At 41.3% G+C, this 18,865-nt stretch overlaps 1 protein-coding gene across 2 annotated transcripts; it reads left to right on the plus strand.

Moving 5' to 3' along the window:
- Window positions 1-4,474: 4,474 nt before the first annotated feature.
- Window positions 4,475-18,772, plus strand: ptpn3 (protein tyrosine phosphatase non-receptor type 3). 2 transcript variants are annotated; one of them, XM_056381606.1, is made up of 27 exons: window positions 4,475-4,641; window positions 5,325-5,391; window positions 5,954-6,095; window positions 7,122-7,256; window positions 7,416-7,458; window positions 7,653-7,734; window positions 8,429-8,473; window positions 8,567-8,619; window positions 8,811-8,928; window positions 9,037-9,124; window positions 9,233-9,321; window positions 9,401-9,464; window positions 9,772-9,974; window positions 10,068-10,193; window positions 10,538-10,699; window positions 11,280-11,373; window positions 11,455-11,532; window positions 11,677-11,733; window positions 12,424-12,580; window positions 12,693-12,868; window positions 13,192-13,282; window positions 13,520-13,581; window positions 13,693-13,839; window positions 14,565-14,693; window positions 16,041-16,175; window positions 16,335-16,470; window positions 18,096-18,772. In XM_056381606.1, the coding sequence occupies exons 3-27, from the start codon at window positions 6,027-6,029 to the stop codon at window positions 18,116-18,118; spliced, it is 2,562 nt and encodes an 853-aa protein (XP_056237581.1). In that variant the 5' UTR covers window positions 4,475-4,641; window positions 5,325-5,391; window positions 5,954-6,026; the 3' UTR covers window positions 18,119-18,772. The 2 variants fall into 2 exon arrangements, with proteins under 2 accessions (XP_056237581.1, XP_056237579.1); XM_056381604.1 differs by having other exon boundaries at window positions 4,476-4,641; window positions 16,041-16,186.
- The last annotated feature ends 93 nt before the right edge of the window (window positions 18,773-18,865 follow it).

An 18,865-nucleotide genomic window follows, 5' to 3' on the forward strand; every position in this document is an offset into this window, starting at 1 on the left:
AATGGTACCACTTTCAGATAAGGCATCAATTTATTTAAAAGATGTAACTTATGAATGGTTGATAAATCATTTACTACTGCTTTATAGATCGGTTATAAGCCATTAAGGAGAAAACCTTTTGGGATGCTATGTTGCAGAAAATTCCCACCTCCCCATCGCCCCCCAAAAATGCCATTGCTTTGGCACTTACATGTTACTTCATGGACCTGCAAGCCTTGTGCCACCTCAGTCAGGTGGGACATGGAACTTAGTATTGAGGTACTTTTTGTACCTCATTAGTATATCAGGACTTCGGCCAAATATGTTGGCCGGTTGTTTAGTCACCTGCAATTATGGATGTTAGTAAATGGTTAATAAAAAGTACCTCAGTCCATCACGTCTGCAGCTGCAAATGCTAATAAGAAGTTTATCAATGGATTCTGGTCATGCAGCTCTTTTCCAGATGATAGGTGGTCAAACGGTCCATTGGTGAGGTCTCCCTGATGAACTAAAGAGATCACAGAGAAAAAAAAATCGTTCTTATTAATGGCTTATAACTGATCTATAAAGCATTAGTAAATTATCTATTAACCATTAATTAATCCATAAATTACAGTTTATAAAGCTCTATAAATGGTGTCCTATTTGAAGGTGGTACTGAAGTTGATTTTTGTAACTGATTGTTGATAACTTCAGTTTTGAACATTTGTATTTATGTTAAAATGCAAATGCAAACACTCACCCACCTTAAGTATTATCTTTATTTACTTTTCATTTTCTTTATTTATTGATCTTTATTCTTGGGAGATATCATTCAATTACTATGAATAAATCAAATTCTATACTGCAGTATAGTAAGACATAAACTACTGTCCACACATATATTTAAGGAACACATATAGTTCCTTAAAGCCTGAGAAACAGAAATATTTGTAAACAATAATATTTGTTTGCTTTTTAAAGTGGAAACAGGTGTCAAAGATCTCCAGCGAGGACCAGAGTAACAAAAAGCACCTTTTGGCCAGATGTGGAACTTATTTAGTCTCAGTTAGAAGACCACTACCTGATGCGACTGAAGTGTAAGTGAGCAGGTCAGAAATATATCAGTGACTCAATAAGTGCTTGAAAGACAAAATAGGTGTTAAGAGGCCTGCAAAATGAACTCCTGTACTATTATGTGTCATTTTTTTGCAGTCAAAAGAGAGGGATGGGAAGGTGAAAAGTGTGGTCTCTGAATGCACAGCAAGTTGTAAAATACTTCAGCTCTTTAGGTGACAAGCTGCTGGCACATGAAGGCAACATAGTGAGTTCATGCTCCCCTGTGAAAAGTGGAACTGGGCGCTCATGACCTGACAGTGCCATGTGACCATGCGGTCTGCAAAGTAACCCAACTGACTTTCTTGTCGAGGGAACTTTTTTACGACTTTGTAAAAAGTCTTGCTTTCTTTCTTTCTTTCTTTCTTTCTTTCTTTCTTTCTTTCTTTCTTTCTTTCTTTCTTTCTTTCTTTCTTTCTTTCTTTCTTTCTTTCTGTATCTGGTGGCGTATTTGTTACAGGTATGGGTTTCTCCTCACATATTCCAGTCACAGGTGGTTAGAGGGAGGACTGCATACCACCAGTAAGTCTGTGTGTGGGTGGCAACACTGATAGTAGGACATCTACTGAATTAATGTGTGTGTGCATGTGTGTGTGTGTGTGTGTGTGTGTGTGTGTGTGTGTGTGTGTGTGTGTGTGTGTGTGCGTGTCAGCCTATATGACTAACAACAAAAAATAAATCAACAGTATAATCAGCAATAGATAATAGATTCACAGACTGGTTTATGTCATTTTGGGGGCATTTCAAACACACTCCAGCATACATAGAAAATCCATTTTATGAGAGGGGTTTTATGGAGCACACATTCCTCTTGAAGCCAAGGATAGTTAATGGGTCATGGAAACTATACTACGTGTGTTCATTCATGACAGCATTCAAGCACATGACAACTCTTTATATGTGTCTTCCTGTGTCATGTGGCAGCCGCCCAGCCTGTTGGAGAAATGGCATGGCCTGTCCAAACCAGACCCAGTTTAATGCCTGTGATATACGACCAAACTCCTGCAGCATATCACATACAGTCATAGTGACCTGTCATTTTATATCAAAGCTGTTCCTACACTCATTCTAGGAAAGTATGAGATTACATTACATAAGCAAATTTATATGAATATGTAATTATATAATAAGTGGAAATAGAAATAGGAACTTGAGTTTGGCACAGTTAGTCGTAAACAAATTCTTTGGAAAGCGATGTAGTGGAACAAAATGTATCTCACGCTTCAGTGAAAACAAAAGATGTTATAGGTAATATACACATATGGGCAATTAAAGGAGTGACTGGGCTTTGTCACAAGATAAATTAAACCCAAAGGTTTAACATGAAGAATCCTCATAAATTGGAAATGAGTGCCAGAGGAATTGAGTGTGAGATCAGAGTAAGCGGGTGCGAATCAGATTAATGAGACTTGAAGTGCAGATACTGAAATAATGCCAGGTTTGTCCTTGTGTCATGGTGTCTAAAATTGGAGCCACTGGGTTCAGGACAGAGTTAGCACAGGGTGTCTTGGTTACTGTTGCAGAAAGCTGATCCTTGGTACAGCAACAGGGGGAGGATCCTCTCTGTTACAGTGGTGGTGGGTTGGGAGAGCCAGAGCCCCTGCCACCCTGAAGTGAACCGGTCTCTGCTAGTCTGACTGCCCGCCCTCAGACTGCAACCTCTTGTCCCATCACCCTGACAGCATGCAAACTGGTTGTGGCTGGTTTTTGGCTTCTGCAGGCATGCAACAGGTGACATTGAACACCAAGCACACATCTCAACAGTCAAACAGTGTTCAGGAAAGCCACCAAAAAGATACCAGATCAACCAGGAAGAAGTACTCAGTAAAGGTAACAATATATTAATATAACAAATATGAAAGTAGAATACAAGTAGAATTCCTGAAGTTAAAGTGCAGAATTACTATCAACAAAATGTACTTTAAGTATCAAAAATAAAAGCACTCATGTGTATGACATTATTAGATGTGTGTGTTTTAATCACTTTACATGCAGTTGGATAATTTAGTCCAGTGGTTCTTAACCTAGGGGTCACACCCCTCCAAAGGTTCATGTTATAAATCTGAGGGTTTGTGAAATCATTAATGGTGGAGTAAAGACGAAAAAACACTATGCACTAAGCACATTTGTATTGTATTTTCCTTTTTAATTGTTTAAATTGTTTATATGAAACCCTCTGACAAATACTTTTCTTTACATACAGTATATATAGATATAGAGTAATTTAATATAAGCAAAAGCTTGTGAAACATGCTTTATAAAATAACAACATTTCCATCAGCTTGTTACAGATCACTAAAAAGGTCATTATTGGAGTTATTACTGGTGATTTAATGATATAGGCCTAATGCAATAGTCTTCATACAGTAGATTTTCTGTGCTGGATACAGTTACATGGCAGCAGTAGTACTCCATCTGTCCTGAAGATGGTGACAGCAAACCAGAGGAACTCCTTCTATTTTTCCTATTTCTTTGGGGTTTCTATATCTTCATATAAATGGACAAAACCAGCACCATGGCCTTTAACCCCAATCACACCAGTGAAAAGGACAAATAAATGTCTGTAAATCTTCTGATCTGAAGCAGATGAAGGCTTCACACACTCAATTTTGATTTTCTATCACTGGTGTTCCTCTATAATAAATTAGATAAAACTATAAAGTATAGAATGAAAATAAAATCAAAACAAATAAATGGTAACCCACTGTTACTGTATGATAAACTATAGGCTACTATTTCTTATATAACAATATAATACTGAATAAAAAATAAAGGAAATAACAACAAGCACATTAGTACATTTACTCAAGTACTGTCATTACTTGATTAAGCAAAGTGTCTTGATTATTATCACCTATCTTTATTATTTTCTTTTCATGCCACTTTATACTTCCACTTAACTATAATTCAGGGACAAATGTTGTACTTTTTACTCCACTACAATTATTTGAGAGCTTTAGTTACTAGCTACTTAGAAATTAAAACATACTGTATCAAGACCTTATGAAATATGATACAAAGTTATAGATTGGCTTGAACAACAATAGCCTATGTAGTATATAGCCTACAAGTAGAGCTGAAACAATTGATTAGTTGATTGACAGTTAATTTTCAGCTATTCTGACATTTTTCACGCAAATGCAAACTTTTCATGGCCCAGCTTCTAAGATGTAAGGATTTGCTGCTTTTCAGTTTAATTGTTTTGATAATTTAAATTGTTTTTTAATGGTTTTGAGATACTTACATACTTTTACATGATTATAATTTTCAATGTAGGACTTTCACTTGTAATGGAGTTTTGTTTTTATTTTAGTTTTTAGTTTTAGTTTAGTTTGCATTCTCTAAGCTTCGGAGCGCGCCCCCTGTAGCGCGCATCCCACAGGGAGCGCGCGCGCGCGCGGCGGTGGAGGGGCGGGGCCGCGCGGAGCCAGCAGCGCAGCCAGGGATGAGAAACTTGTCCCGGATATTTACCTAACTCTACCTGGCTCTTCCAACGCGCCCCGTCCCGAGGTTTTCACAGCGGACAGTCTGAGGAATATGACCTGTCTCTGAAGCGGGACGACTGAGGTAGACATGCCTTTTCCTTCTTTTAAACCATTTCTTCCCCCAGAAAAAAACATTCAGTCGTAGTTACGAGGACCGTCGTGGTTGGAGGAAAGTTTGCCCGTGCTGAGTTCCTCCTTTTGGGTGTAGCTGTAGAAAACTTCAGGTAGTCAACAGGTTCCTTGTTCGCGCTGCGGCTCAAAGTACAGCGAGATCACAGCATAGTTTATTATCGACAGGCAGGGACGGAGGGAGAACAAAAATATGGGCCTCATACTCAGACAGGCCCTGGTTATTTATTAAATTAACAATTTTGGTGAAGCAGCAGAGACGAGGCTGTAGATCTGAGATTTAAAGTGGGTGTTTTCTATCCTTCATCGTACACTTTTAACGTGTACAGATTAGACTATGACAGTGAAGTTTTTATATGTTAAAAGCATCATAAAATAAGTCTATCTTCATTTCCTCATCTGTAGATCCAGAACGTCTAGTGTAGTCATAGCCTCCACATCATATTGAATCTGCTTTTAAACGTAGCATTTACTTGTAAGTTCATTAGAGGCTGGCCTGTGGGGGGGTGGGGGGGGGGGGGGGGGGGGGGGTATTATGGAAAACCAGTCATCAAACTGGGAACAGCTCTGTTTTTAATGTATTCAGACTGTGTTGCTGTGTTCAAACATTAACTCAAACACCGTGTGTGCTTTCAGAAACGGGAGTGAGACTGGCTGGCCTGGATCCATTAATTGTTCACCTGGAAGTCAACACAGGACACATGTACGTACTTATACTTGGATGCATACAGATGCTCAGACACACAGACACACTCATAGAGAGATATTCTCAAAGTTGGGGTAAGTTCGAGCGCATACGTGCATGCATGCATTAGCAGTGCATGTGTGTGTGTTATTGTGTTCATGCATTGCTTCCAGTGGCTCGTCTGAGATCAGTTGCTGTGCTGTAGATGGGCGTGCTCAACTCTGAAAATGTTTAACATTCTTATCATTCAGCTGCCTGCAAAAGGCGGAGAGATGCAGAAAGAGAGCAGCAGGGAGAGGGAAGGGACATGTTCAGACCCAGGCCAAATAATAAGGAATTACACAAACTCACACACACACACACACACACAGTCACTCCTTCGCATTCACGATGCATTACTCACTGCAGCCTGATGCTCCATCTAGCACATATATTAGTCACCACACAATGTCATCCTGAGGGAGGTGCTTTCATTGGAAGACAACAGCCTGGAAACATCTGACACTGTTTTTGTGGTTGTGTGTGTGTGCACGCGCGTGTTTGGGTGTGTATCTGTGTGTCTGTGTGTGTGTGTTTTCAGGTCCCCTCTCAGTGACGAGCTGAGGGCAGGGTGTTTGTCTTGAAAGGGAGGCAGAGTTACCGTGGTAACAGACATGCCAAAACCGGACCTGCTCTGCCTAGTTCAGCTGCTGGACGGCACTATCGAGACCTTCAGAGTCAGCGTGCGTAACACACATAAACACGCACACACACACACACACACACACACACACACACACACTGTTTCCTGTCTGTAGTTGAGAAGATCATATGTTGCTCCTATCTGTCTCGCTGCTCTGCTAATGATCGTAATGTCAGTGCATGATATAGTGGCAGACTATTCTTTCCTACTCGCATTGATCCACATCTCTCGTTCAACAGTTTGACCTTGGTTTGAAGGACACTTTGAGCTCCTGCAGCTCACAGAGCTTGTCACACTTGGGAGCCTGTTGCATCATCAGCCTTTCATGTCATACACAGCTCGACGATCTGCATTCACACACATGCAGAAAGACAGTCACAATACTGCTTTCTAGGACAGCAGCTGTGCAGCATCTTTATGTGAACAGTGGGAGAGCGGGGAGTATGCTGTGGTTGTAATGTACGAAGAATTTCCGATATTAAACTCCTTGCTCTCTTTATATGACACCTGCACTTCTTGCCTTTAGATAAGGCTCATTGTTTTCATTTTTCGCAGATCTACACTGTAAAAGAACCAAAAGTTTTTTGAAGGGTTGCGAGGCCTGTTTGTACTGATCTTCACCCAGATTTTTTTGCCCACACACATCAAAAACTATTGTTTTTATTGCTGCAAGAACACACTATTTGCGGCAGTTTACAGTAAACATGGTCCTCTTGTGATGTGAATATTCTTCCTGCAACAAAGAAGTGGAGAGCAAAATTGGGTAAAATTCAGATGAGCTGCAGGTTATCCCTCAGAGAGACTAATACAACAAGGAAGAGTTAAACTACAGAGTATTATGCTGCAGATAGTCTTTTGGAAATCAGATTCTTACCTGGAGGATTGTATTATTGATTTTGTTCACTGCTGTTTTGAAAGATAAAGGCCTAAATAAGCAGCCCTATCTATACATTGAGCACTACAGCAGCATATGGCGCAGTATAATTAAATGTGCAAATAACCAACTGTTAAATGTCACTCACAGTTTTGGCTAGTAAAAATGTTGTTTGTTGTTTCCATCTTTCAGAAGCAGGATGAAGGTGTGGTACTGTTGGACCAAGTATGTGACCACCTGGGCCTGCAGGAGAGGCAGCTCTTCAGTCTGCAGATCAGAGAATCCAGCACAGCCATCGCCTCTATCACAGCCAACACATACTCTCCTGTGAGCTCACTGTTCATCTGCTGCACATTTGGGCTAAGATTGTAACGTATTGCACTCGCTGATTGCTGTTTAGACAATGATAACCACAGGGTATACTTACATAAATGTTTTTTTTTAGCCCCGGTTAGCCATTACACTTAATGAATTTCTTTCTCTCAGAGATGGTTGGAGCCTGAGAAACCCTTGAAGAAGCAGATAAAAGGTATCTGAATCCAGAAAGTTCACTGTCTTCACCTAGAATTATATTTCTAGTCAAATACATATTTTCAAATTAATTTGAATGCATAGCTAAAGAGGAGGTGTAAGAAGAAGGAAGAGGGACAGTAAAAGATTGAGGTAAACCTGCTGCCATAGATTTAGTTTGTCATTGTTTTACAAGATGACATTTCTCTGCAGGTCTTGTGTCTCCCTTTTATCTGAACTTCAGAGTACGATTCTTCATCTCTGATCCCAACTCTCTGCAGCATGAACAGATAAGGTGAATGGGTGTGCTTCTCTGTTATATAGCAAACTTACAGTATATCACTCTGTTTGATCTGAAGAAGCTATGTGGCACAGATAGGGGTTGTGGATAAAAACAAAGGACTGACTTGTTGTTGTCTATTTATGTTTGACATTTTTTAGTGCACTATCAATGTTTGGCTCACGCATAGGCCGAACAAATAAATCCCTGTTTTTGTTATGCAGTGGAAGCACTAATAAAGTAAAAATCACACAGGCAGCTCTGTTAGGCTGTTCCTACCGCATTCATGTCATATTGTAATTATGAGTTTCAGACTTGTAAATACCAGCACTCACATCAACTTCTAACTTGTAATTGCTCCTTGGAAACACTGATTTTTTTCTGAAAGCTTGACTTGGCACAATACAAAAGTGATGGGAAAAAAAAACAAATATGGACACCTCACATCAGCCAAAGACTGTGACTGTTGTCAATGTTTTTAAACCCAGATTCAATGGATATGGTGCAAAATTGTCAGTACACAGCGTTTTAATTCTCACACCATCTACTCTGTAATCATACAACCATGTTGATGACGTGAACGCTCATCATCATGGGAATCATCCACTTAGCTACTAGAATGATTAAAAACACCAAAGTAACCACTTTCTGCATGACATACACAATACAGGCGTTGGATGGTAAAGTTCCTGTTGTCTTGTCCCTGCAGACACCTGTATTTCCTCCAGATCAGGAGTGACATCAGAGAAGGACGGTTAGTAACTCACACAAACACAAAAACGCCCATCCCTTTGTGCATCGTTTGCATTGAGCTGTTACAGTGTGTAATCATGGAGTATGATTGCAGGTTGCAGTGCCCGCTGAGTGCAGCTGTAGTGTTGGCCTCTTACGCTGTGCAGTGTAAGTCCCGTCTCTTAGAAACAAATGATTAATGACTTAATAATAACTGTGTGAGTAATCACTCCTGTTGAGGATGCTCTCAATAAGCAGCAGCTCTCTTACAATACCCCAGATGTCAGTGTGTGCATATGTTGTGGATCTGGTTATTTGTTTCTGTGTGGATGCTCAGTGTCTCTTTCCACCATCTACAGCGGAGATGGGGGATCACTGTCCGTCCCGGCTCCCTGGTTACCTCTCAAAGTGTCACTTTATCCCTGAACAAGATGAAGACTTTCTGTTTAAAGTGGAGGACCTGCATCCACAGCACAAGTAATTTAGTTTATTACATCTACAGTAGCTGCCGCTGAAAAACAACTTTTTTGTTTTGCAGTTGGTGCCTGTTGTTGCGTGTGACTGTGTGCGTGTGTGTATTCCCAGGGGGCTGAAGCAGAGCGAGGCGGAGTTGTGTTTCCTCAACACCGCACGGACACTGGAGTTGTATGGAGTGGAGCTGCATGCAGCCATGGTAACGTTGTCTACTTTCTATATCATGTTCCGTTTTAACAACCCCACATCCTTTTGATTCATCTCTTGTATGGCACTTCATGTCATTCCCTCACACCTTCTTTCTCAGGACGTCAACAATGCCCGCCTGATGGTGGGTTTGGCCTCAAGTGGTGTTGCAATATTCTGTAATATGATTTGCTCCAGTTTCTTCCCCTGGTGAGTAATGATGCTGCTAATTAGATGGCTGGTTCTTGTATTTTCTGAGCCTCTCTCTAATTGTATTCTCTGTATTCAGGGGGAATATAATCAAGATTTCATTCAAGAGGAAACGCTTGCTTATACATCTGAAACGGAAACATGTGAGTCCCTCTGCCATTTGTTTGTTCTGAATAGTTTAAAGCTCTGCAAAGAACAAACTCGCTTTTAATTGCTGTCCACTGAAAATGAGTCAGTACAACATTTTTTTGATTGTTTTTATATTGAGCTGTGTGTTTGTAGAGCTAAAATTAGAAAAGTTTATTTTTCTTTGTGGGACAAGTAATAAATCATTCATGAATAATATGAAATCAGGCAGTTTTTTATTGCCAGCAACAAAGCAACATGAGCAGCTTTCAGAGATGATGCATTTTAAAGAATCCCAAGGGATCTAAAGTCTGTATGTTGTAGGGGGAGACCCAGGACTGTGAGGTGTCTCTGATTCTGCCCTGCCCCAAAACCTGTAAGAACCTGTGGAGGTCCTGTGTGGATCATCACTCCTTCTTCTGCTCCAACCGAACTGGCAGGAGCCCCAAGCACAACAACAGCACAGTTCAGTCCTACACAAAGCTGATAACACAGCACCTGGGCCTCGGCAACAGTAAAACTGAAAGGTGAGCCTCCACCTTTACGTTTATATTCAATTATTCTTGTCATAATTACTGAACTTTTACAAATTTTCTGCGTTTTACGTCTTAAATTGGTAGTGGTCCAGTGTGCCAGCGGGTGGTGGGAGGGATGGTGTGGAACCCAGTCCTCCGGAGGTCGATTTCATCAGAGCATCTCGAGACCAAGAGTCTGCCCTCAAGATCACCCCCATCCACCCCAAACTGGTATGACCTGCAACCTTGAAAAGGCAGCAGCTGCACTCTGCAATAAACTCATCATCGTTTTCCCTCTCTTGAACTCAGACTGTGTCCTGTCATGTAACAAAATCTTATACTGACCTGGTTCAGATTAAAATCAGGAATCTGCAGGTCATAAAAAGCATTGATTTCAGTTTCCTCAAAAAATGGCCTAAAAAGGTCATAAAAAGAGTCTTGAAATAATTTACATAAATCTTATTTTTAATAGTCTTCCATATTCTTCTTCTTCCAAATTTCTTGAAATGTCTTAAATTCATTCTGGTGAATCATGCAGCAACCACCTGAAAACTGTTGTTTCATCTCTCTGGCAGGCGAAGTCCTCGAGTCCGTCACGGCATCCGTAAACCCCGTCCATCCTCAGTGGAGCTGGCCAATGATCTGAAGGAGATGTCAGAGGGGGAGGATGTCTTCTACACTTACAGGGCGTCTGTGAGCAGCAGCAAGGACAGTGAGGGAGAGAGTTCACCACACAAGTTAGTATCAGTTACAACAGAAACGGTGTCTTTCCACACTCTCAGTCTCTCTCTCGATTCAGCAGGCTTCAGTGGCAGGACGTATGTTAGGAGGTAGTTTAATCATTTTTGTGATGAAATTGCAATCGGATTTATGTTTGAATGGAAAGAGCTGCTCAGTATTAATGTCTCACCAAGATGTAAGAGGTTAAAGTTTTAGTTGGTGTCTGTTGAAAGAAATCATATGACGAATGTCGCCACCAGATTTACTGAGATTTGGTTTCATTTTGTGAGTTTATTTAGAAATGTATTTTTTGCATTTGCCTTTGGGTGAACCTAACACTACTGAGGTTTATTAATGAAGGTTTATTTAAGAAAGAATAAGCCGCACCCTGTACCTGTGCTTTAGGAAATACCAGCCATTTAAATCACAGTCACAATGTTGTGTAATAATGTGTGCATAATTTAAAAGAGAGAAAAGCACAAAATGATAAAGATATGAGTAATAGTTAGAATAGTTAGAATCATATTATCACAAACATGAAAGTCATGTATTAAGCTACAGATCAGTGAAATAATCTCCTCATTTAATCTCTTTCAGCCTCTCCGGCAGTTATACCCGAGGCCCAGATGAACCTTTGTTCCAAAATGATGACAGTATAGGAGAGGAGGAAAGCTCACCTCAATATGACAAGGTCAGTTTTCTTATTATCAGCTCTAAATGAGTGTGTATCCATTCATGTGTGTGTTAACTCGGAGTACTTGTGTCTACGCAGGGTACTCTCGGCGATGGTGACTTGATGCTAATATGTATTGCTCCTGATCATGAGGGCAAGTTTGGCTTCAATGTTAAAGTGGGTCTCTCTCGCTCTCAATTTTTCTATGTAGCTCACACTCAGCACACAAAGCAAAGTTAGATTTTCTTTTTATACACACAATGTGTTAGTGTTGTGATTACTCTACTCTGACTCCATTCTGTTGTTCTTAACTCCTCCCAGGGTGGGGTGGATCAGAAGATGCCTCTAGCAATATCGCACGTAAAACCAGACTCTCCGGTAAGAAGATGTGTTTGTGTTTTGACTGTCTGCTGTTTCCAGGTTGTGGCGAAATAACTTTGTGATGAAATGTGAGCACAGCATGGACGTATTGATAGATATTTAGCCAAATGTACTGAGCTGAATAGAACTGCAACGGTTAGTTGATTCGTTGAATGGACACTGTTTTGGGGTTTTGAACTGCTGGTCTCACAAAACAAACAATTTTTACTGTTGACTTGAGGAAATTGTGGCAGACATTTTTCATTATTTTCAGACATTTTTTCTTTCTTTTAAATAAGCGATTAGTCTATTAACTCAGACTGATTAACTGATAACGAAAATCAATAAAAATGTGCTGTCCAATAATGTATTTTTGAGGCCCATACTGTTTTTTTGTTATTTGGGAGATTAAAAAATTCAGTAATGATATATTGGATGATAATATTTTTTTTGGCATAAACATAAAAAGTACACAAAATATCTTGATACATCCCCGTTGTTCCTTAGACTTGTTTTTTTATATATATGTGACCAAGATAAGCACTGAGTGGGATATTTTACAATTGAAAAATCAAGTTATCAGTGATCCCTGGTGGACGAACTATGTAATGGAGACACTGGCATTTCTGTTGGGATTTCTTATTTATCAGCTGACATATACACAGATAGTGATATCTATCTGTCTAAATGACCCTGTGTTGTTTGTAGGCAGGCCGATGTGAGCCCAAACTCCTGGAGGGAGACCTGGTGGTCCTCATCAACGGTCGAGACATTTCTGAACACACACATGACCAGGTTGTCATGTTCATACGAGCCAGCAGAGAGTCACACTCCAGAGAGCTGGCCTTGCTCATCAGACGTAAAGGTGAGTGTGTAGCTGAGAAAAGTGCTGAAGCAGCACGTGATCCAAGCGTGCACTCTGTCCGACATGTATTCATGAATATTAATGACAGCCTTGAACCGTCCTTGTGTTCCAGGTCCTGGCCGGGCGGCACCCCTGCTGCAGTTGCCTCCCGCCCTCACACTCACCGGCCAATCGCAGGGAGACAAAGTGCAGTCACCTGGCCAGTCAGAGCGCGTCACGACTCTAGAAGAATCAATGAGAGAGCTGGAGAGAGGAATACAGTCTGGCACACTCTGTTTCCATTTTGAGGTATTTAAAATGCAAGTGGGAGCGAAACAGTGAACAGGTGTTTAACCGTGTATATATATGTATGTATATATGTAGAACTAAAACACCCAAACGGTCGTATTTGTCTTTATTTTAAGCAGGATTTAGCTTGGATTATAATGAGCCTGTTAAGTGCTGTTTTTGGGACAGATGTTGGCCCTAATCTTCACTTGGACTCTGTTCCTGACAGTCTAAAACAAAGAGGGGCCAGGGCCTGGAATTTGTATTTTATGTTTGTGTATGTTTCTGTGTGTGTTTATGCGCGCATGTGTGTTTGTGTGTGTTTGCATGCTTGTAATTTCTAGAATTTATACAGGAGGAAGCCTGGTTTGTCACTAAACTGTGCGCGGCTCTCTGAGAACATGGACAAGAATCGATACAAGGATGTTTTGCCTTGTAAGTGCTGTTTATCCTGACTATCTGTTTTTTCTGTGCCCTGTTGTTTGCCTCTTCTCTACCTGGACACCCCCTCCCACATCTTTGCTCCCCTCCACCCCCAACTCTTTGCTACCTTTCTAACATTTATTTGGAGCACACTGCTGTGGCACGTCATAAAATTTAATTGGCTGAGCATGCGGTGCATGGACGGCTCTGTTATGACCCCCACACGCTGCTGTCCTGCTTTCCTTTCAGATGATACTACCAGAGTGGTGCTCCAGGGCCAGGAGGACTACATCAATGCCAGCCACATCACGGTGAACATCAGTAATATGAAATTGTGTGTCTTGTCCCTGTCTGGCATTTTATGTAAATTGATCCTCTGTTTTGTGTGTGTGTATGTGTGTGTTTATTTGTCTGTCTCTTAGGTGGCGCCCCCAGTATCTGGTGTATGTTTACGTTATGTTGCGGCACAGGGTCCATTGCCACAGACCTGCACTCACTTTTGGCAGACTGTTTGGGAGCAAAAGACACACACCATCATCATGCTTACAACCCTGACAGAGAGGGGACGGGTATACATACTTCTACACCTTCATACTTCTATACAGTAAACAGCCACACACATACACACACACACAGGAATGGAGAACGAGTAAACAGCGAGGGAAACACTCGAAATTACACAGCTCAGTATCATCTGCGCATTAACGTGATTACTGCAGCAGCAGATTATTCCATGCTGTTTCATTTGATAAATGATTAATGTAAATAAAAGGTTTGATGGTGATGTTTGCACACAGAAATAATCAATTGGCACAGTTTTGAGTAATTACAGGGTCTCACTGTGCAGAGAATAGCTAAATGCAAAGAGTGTGTGTGGTGCCAGTGATAAATAATTCGAGGGTGAAGTCACATCCACACAGAGACGGAGGCAGCGAGATATCAAGGTCTTGTTGAATGAAGATGTTTCTGTCTCCGCTTGCCTGTTGCTTGGTAACCAGATGCTCTCATTAATTGATCATTTTTCTGATATTCGTCAAGTGCCCTGAGATTCTCTCTACTTGAGGATCACACACACACACACACACACACAATTTGACAATCAGTTCACATCAGGCTTCTGATGAATTGCCTTTGTTCCTCAGACTGCTAGGTTGAACACACCATGCTGTTGAATATGGGTTTGATTTCATGAGAGCGGAGCACAGCTCATGTAGCAGCAGTAATAAAATGTATCCCGACTGATGACTCATGTTAGAAGTCATGTAATTTGTTGGTGATGTCATACACTTTGCAGACCAAGTGCCACCAGTACTGGCCGCATCCCCCTGAAGTGAAGGATTACGGGCACATGCGGGTGAAGTGTCACTCAGAGGAGTGTAACCTGGCGTATGTGACGCGACAGTTCACTCTGACACACACACAGGTACAGTAGCAAACGAGGATGCACTGATTAATTGAATATTTAGTCGACTACTTAAATAGAAAATGAATCAGCAAGAGAATATTAAGTACAAAATCTAACTCTGTCTCTTGTTTAAGCTTGTCTTATGTGAAAATTAGCTGCATTTCCTTGTCTTAATATTAAAGTAAATTCAACATTTTTTAGATTCAGACAAAACTAGACTTTGGCATCACATTGGTAAACTGTTTTCTGATGTTATACAGGCCAAACAATCTGATCGATCAAGAAAATAGTCAACATATTTCATATCCACATGAAACATGAGCAAAGCATGACCACGGTCACACCACACGATGTTTTTCTGTTTGTATGTTTGCAGTGGCATGTACCATGTTTGTGCCATATGTCACATAACAGAGCACACCACAGGCAGCAGCCGCTCCTGGCAAACTAACTGCTGCTAACATACAGTCACTTCCGTGTGGGCAGCACGGCCTGTATGTGTGCGTGGGTGGGCATGTGCATTAATGTGTATTAACAAATTTTGAAGCACACCTGTGTGTGGGTGGATGGGCAGGTGTGTTGGTATTGCAGGTATTTCTGAGAAGTTAATCTGATCAAGTTTAAAACACTTGATATGGTAGATGATCAGATATAAAAGAGCTGTTTTCCACATAAACATCCATAGCGAACAGGTAAATAAATAGATAATGCTCAAGGAGGCATGAAGCATGAATGCACACACATGCATACACAGATACTGCTGTGTGGGCCCATCTGTTCCTCTGGCGGAGCGAGTTAATCCCTGCATGGAGTCACAGGCCACATGCCCATTATAAACTCTAAACTCAGTCGTTCTCCTCCCCGCCTCACTTTTTTTTTTTTTTTCTTTTTTTTTTTTCCAAATCTGGTCTTTTCCTCTATCATTTTCCACCCCACCTGTTTTTCTGTTTTCATCTCTGTGTCCCTCTTCACTTCCTAATCTCAGTGTCACCTACTGGTCACGTGCATGTTTTGTTCTCCTCACCTGCTCTGTTTTTCCACTGCACCCTCTCACATAGTGAGTAATGTCAGTGTCTGAGCCTGTAGCGCTGCAGCGTTCCTCTCATGTGGGTGATATGTTTCCCAAAAGGTTACCTGTTTATTATGTTAACTAGTGGGTATGCAGTACTTTAATTATCTCTCATTATTGGTCTCTTTTTGTCATTTGTGTGTTCTTATACTGTATGTACGTGTGTGTGTGTGTGTGTGTGTGTGTGTGTGTGTGTGTGTGTGTGTGTTTGTGTGTGTGTGTGTGTGTGTGTGTGTGTGTGTGTGTGTGTGTGTGTGTGTGTGTGTGTGTGTGTGTGTGTGTGCTCGCGTGCTTAGCGAGGTGAGGAGCGTGCAGTCACACACCTGCAGTATGTTGCGTGGCCGGACCACGGTGTACCTGATGACCCTTCAGACTTCCTGCTGTTCATCAGCTCAGTCAGGGAGAGGAGGAGAGGCGAAGAGCCACTAATGGTACACTGCAGGTAACACACACACACACACACACACACACACACACACACACACACTCTCACATACACAGGTTATACTCTAATTGAACACCGCCAGCATGTACTGTACCCGCCTCTGCTATACACCTAATGCCGTGTTTGTTTCAAATTACATTTTCAGCGCTGGGATAGGACGGACAGGTGTTCTGATCACCATGGAAACGGCGCTGAGTCTGTTGGAAAAGGGTCGGCCGGTGTTCCCGCTGGACATTGTCAAAACACTGAGAGATCAACGAGCAATGATGGTTCAGACCACGGTACAAAGAAACAGAACAAGATTTATGATTCGCTCGTTAGATGATTCTTTGTTTTGTTCGATTACATCATAATAACTTGTAACCTGACAACAAGATTTTATAGCTCTGAATATCTTGTGGCGGATAGCAAGACAAACTTTTAATTATCACAAGGTCCAGCTGATTTGTCTTTCTACATGTGGTCTAAAACATCTTCGCATTTTTGATTGTTTTATAGGAAAAGCCGTCAGGTGGAGAAATCTTTTTTTCTTAGTTTAAAGGCTTGACATATGGCAGGATGTGACCACAGAGAATATTAGGTGACGTGTGGTATGCTGCATGCTACAATGACATCGTAGCCACATGCCTTCTCTTGGCTCAGTGCAGGCTGTTCAAGTGCGTGTATGAATTAAATAACAGGTTGGTTTTTATATTTCATTAAACCCACTGCGATTAGTTTGAAATTTCAGGAATGTGGTTTAATAGAGGGCTTCTGGAAGATTAAAAATGAGTTGTGTGCTCAAACTTTTTCTGAAAATATCTTGTAAGTAAACGGAGAGGAAACTTACTGTGAAATTCACTGTGTCCAGAATAACTTTTTAAAGGCCAATGTCATGCCGATATTTTGACATCTGTAGAGCGATGTCATCTGTAACTTTCATTCATGCATTCACAGAAACCTGACTGCCACAGTTTTATACTAATGACTGATGAGGCAGAGCAGCAAGCTGAGTTTGGAAGCCATGCTCTGTGGCACCTCTGTGGTAGTTGTCGAAGGAGAGGAAAGTGTTACTGCTTTGATAGGAGGTAGTGCTGGGAATTTGGCAGCCCTCGAGTCACATGCCCACTTCTAGGGCACTGCTGCTACCACTATCACCCTCATTTTTGAAAGGAGATCCGGCCCTTACGGCTTCTTCTCTCTGATGTTTTTGTTTCTGCTGTGCAGGTTTCCCCTCATATGTTTGTGTCTCAGTTATGGAAACATGCATAGTCAGAGGACACACCTTCTTGTCAAGGGTCCATGTGGCACAGGATAAGGCTGGCATTGTTCTGTATTTGTCTTGTTGCCAAAAAAATCCCATGAAAACAGTGTATGAGTCCAATCAATTTCAATCCTTTTTGACTTTATAAATGTTAAATATTCATATATGCAGAGATTCAAGGTTCCCAAAGGTTTGCATGCTAACATGATAAACTACTCCTAGTCTTGTCAAAGAGGTTTGCTGGGTACTGCAGTTTGCGAAATTTTCCCCAAATAGTTGTAAAAACAAGTGCATTTTTTGTGGGACTATTTTCAGCCACAAATATGGATTAATCTGCGGCAGGATGGTGTATGTGGGATTGATTTAAAATACACCACAGTGCCCATGTTCATGGTAGTGAAGGAGCACATCACCCAGCACAACCATGTGGCTCATTCATGGGTTTTTAATAGATTTCAGACACCATTGGAGCTCTATTACAAGGAGGAATACAATATATCAGCACACAGATTATACTTGTTTGTAGGATCAGTTGATTGATGGTTTGTTCTTTTCATGGGATCCGTTGACAATAAGCAAAATATAGAATATCACCAGTGTTATCCTTTAAAAACAGCACTGTTTTCCAATAACTAATAACACTTGGTATGTTGTGTGTTTCAGTGTCAATTCCAGTTTGTGTGTGAGGCCATTCTGCGAGTCTACAAAGAGAAGCAGGGGGGATCTACAGCACCTTAACTCAAATCAGCAACAGGACCAAAACAGACACACTTACCGTTTCAGCCTCATCTCATAGAAAGCAACTTCCACCGAGTGACTCCCGGAGCTATAACAGATTAACCTCTGTCATGCCTATGGGACTGGTACAAAGACTGGAGAGTGAAAGTATAACTGGCTTCAGAGCACAGCTGTCTGTGATCTGCGTAGCCTAGAGTATGAATCTTAAAGCTAGTCGGCCTTAGTTTTTGCTGATCGTGCATTAAGCTTGTAGAGGCTGTGGTCTCCATAGAGACTGATGTAAGACTGACGTGAGCTGCTAATTTCTGTCCACGAGGCCACTCAGGAGTGATGCCTCCACTTATTAAGCTATGTGTGCCTTAGACTCGTGCCTCCCAGTCGATGGATCGAAGAGGGCAGCAGAGGCAGACCAGGATGGTTGTAATCTGTAGTTTATCTGTGTGTCCAGAGACGAAGAGCAAGGCAGGCTTTAGATCACTACAGCAGATAATACTGTAAAGTCGAGGTGGTGCAGCACCGCATGCTGTCCACCAGAGGAGCACCAAATCCACTGCTCATCACTCTTAAATTATTAAGACACTAAATAAACACACTGATTTATACTGATGTGTCCGCTTTGTCATTTCTTCTGATGGTGAACGTTATGAATTGGATCTTTAGGAGAGGATGTCACTTTCTGTCTAAGGCTCAGTGAT

Source organism: Seriola aureovittata, chromosome 7 (assembly GCF_021018895.1).
Source record: "Seriola aureovittata isolate HTS-2021-v1 ecotype China chromosome 7, ASM2101889v1, whole genome shotgun sequence".
NCBI classification, from domain to species: domain Eukaryota; kingdom Metazoa; phylum Chordata; class Actinopteri; order Carangiformes; family Carangidae; genus Seriola; species Seriola aureovittata.

Excerpts from the sequence above, each read along its gene's own strand:
- ptpn3 (XM_056381604.1), top strand. The coding sequence starts at position 6,027 with ATGCCAAAACCGGACCTGCTCTGCCTAGTTCAGCTGCTGGACGGCACT. Across the intron at positions 10,194-10,537 it reads CCCCCATCCACCCCAAACTG|GCGAAGTCCTCGAGTCCGTC; the intron begins GTATGACCTGCA and ends TCTCTCTGGCAG. Across the intron at positions 11,734-12,423 it reads ACGTAAAACCAGACTCTCCG|GCAGGCCGATGTGAGCCCAA; the intron begins GTAAGAAGATGT and ends TGTTGTTTGTAG.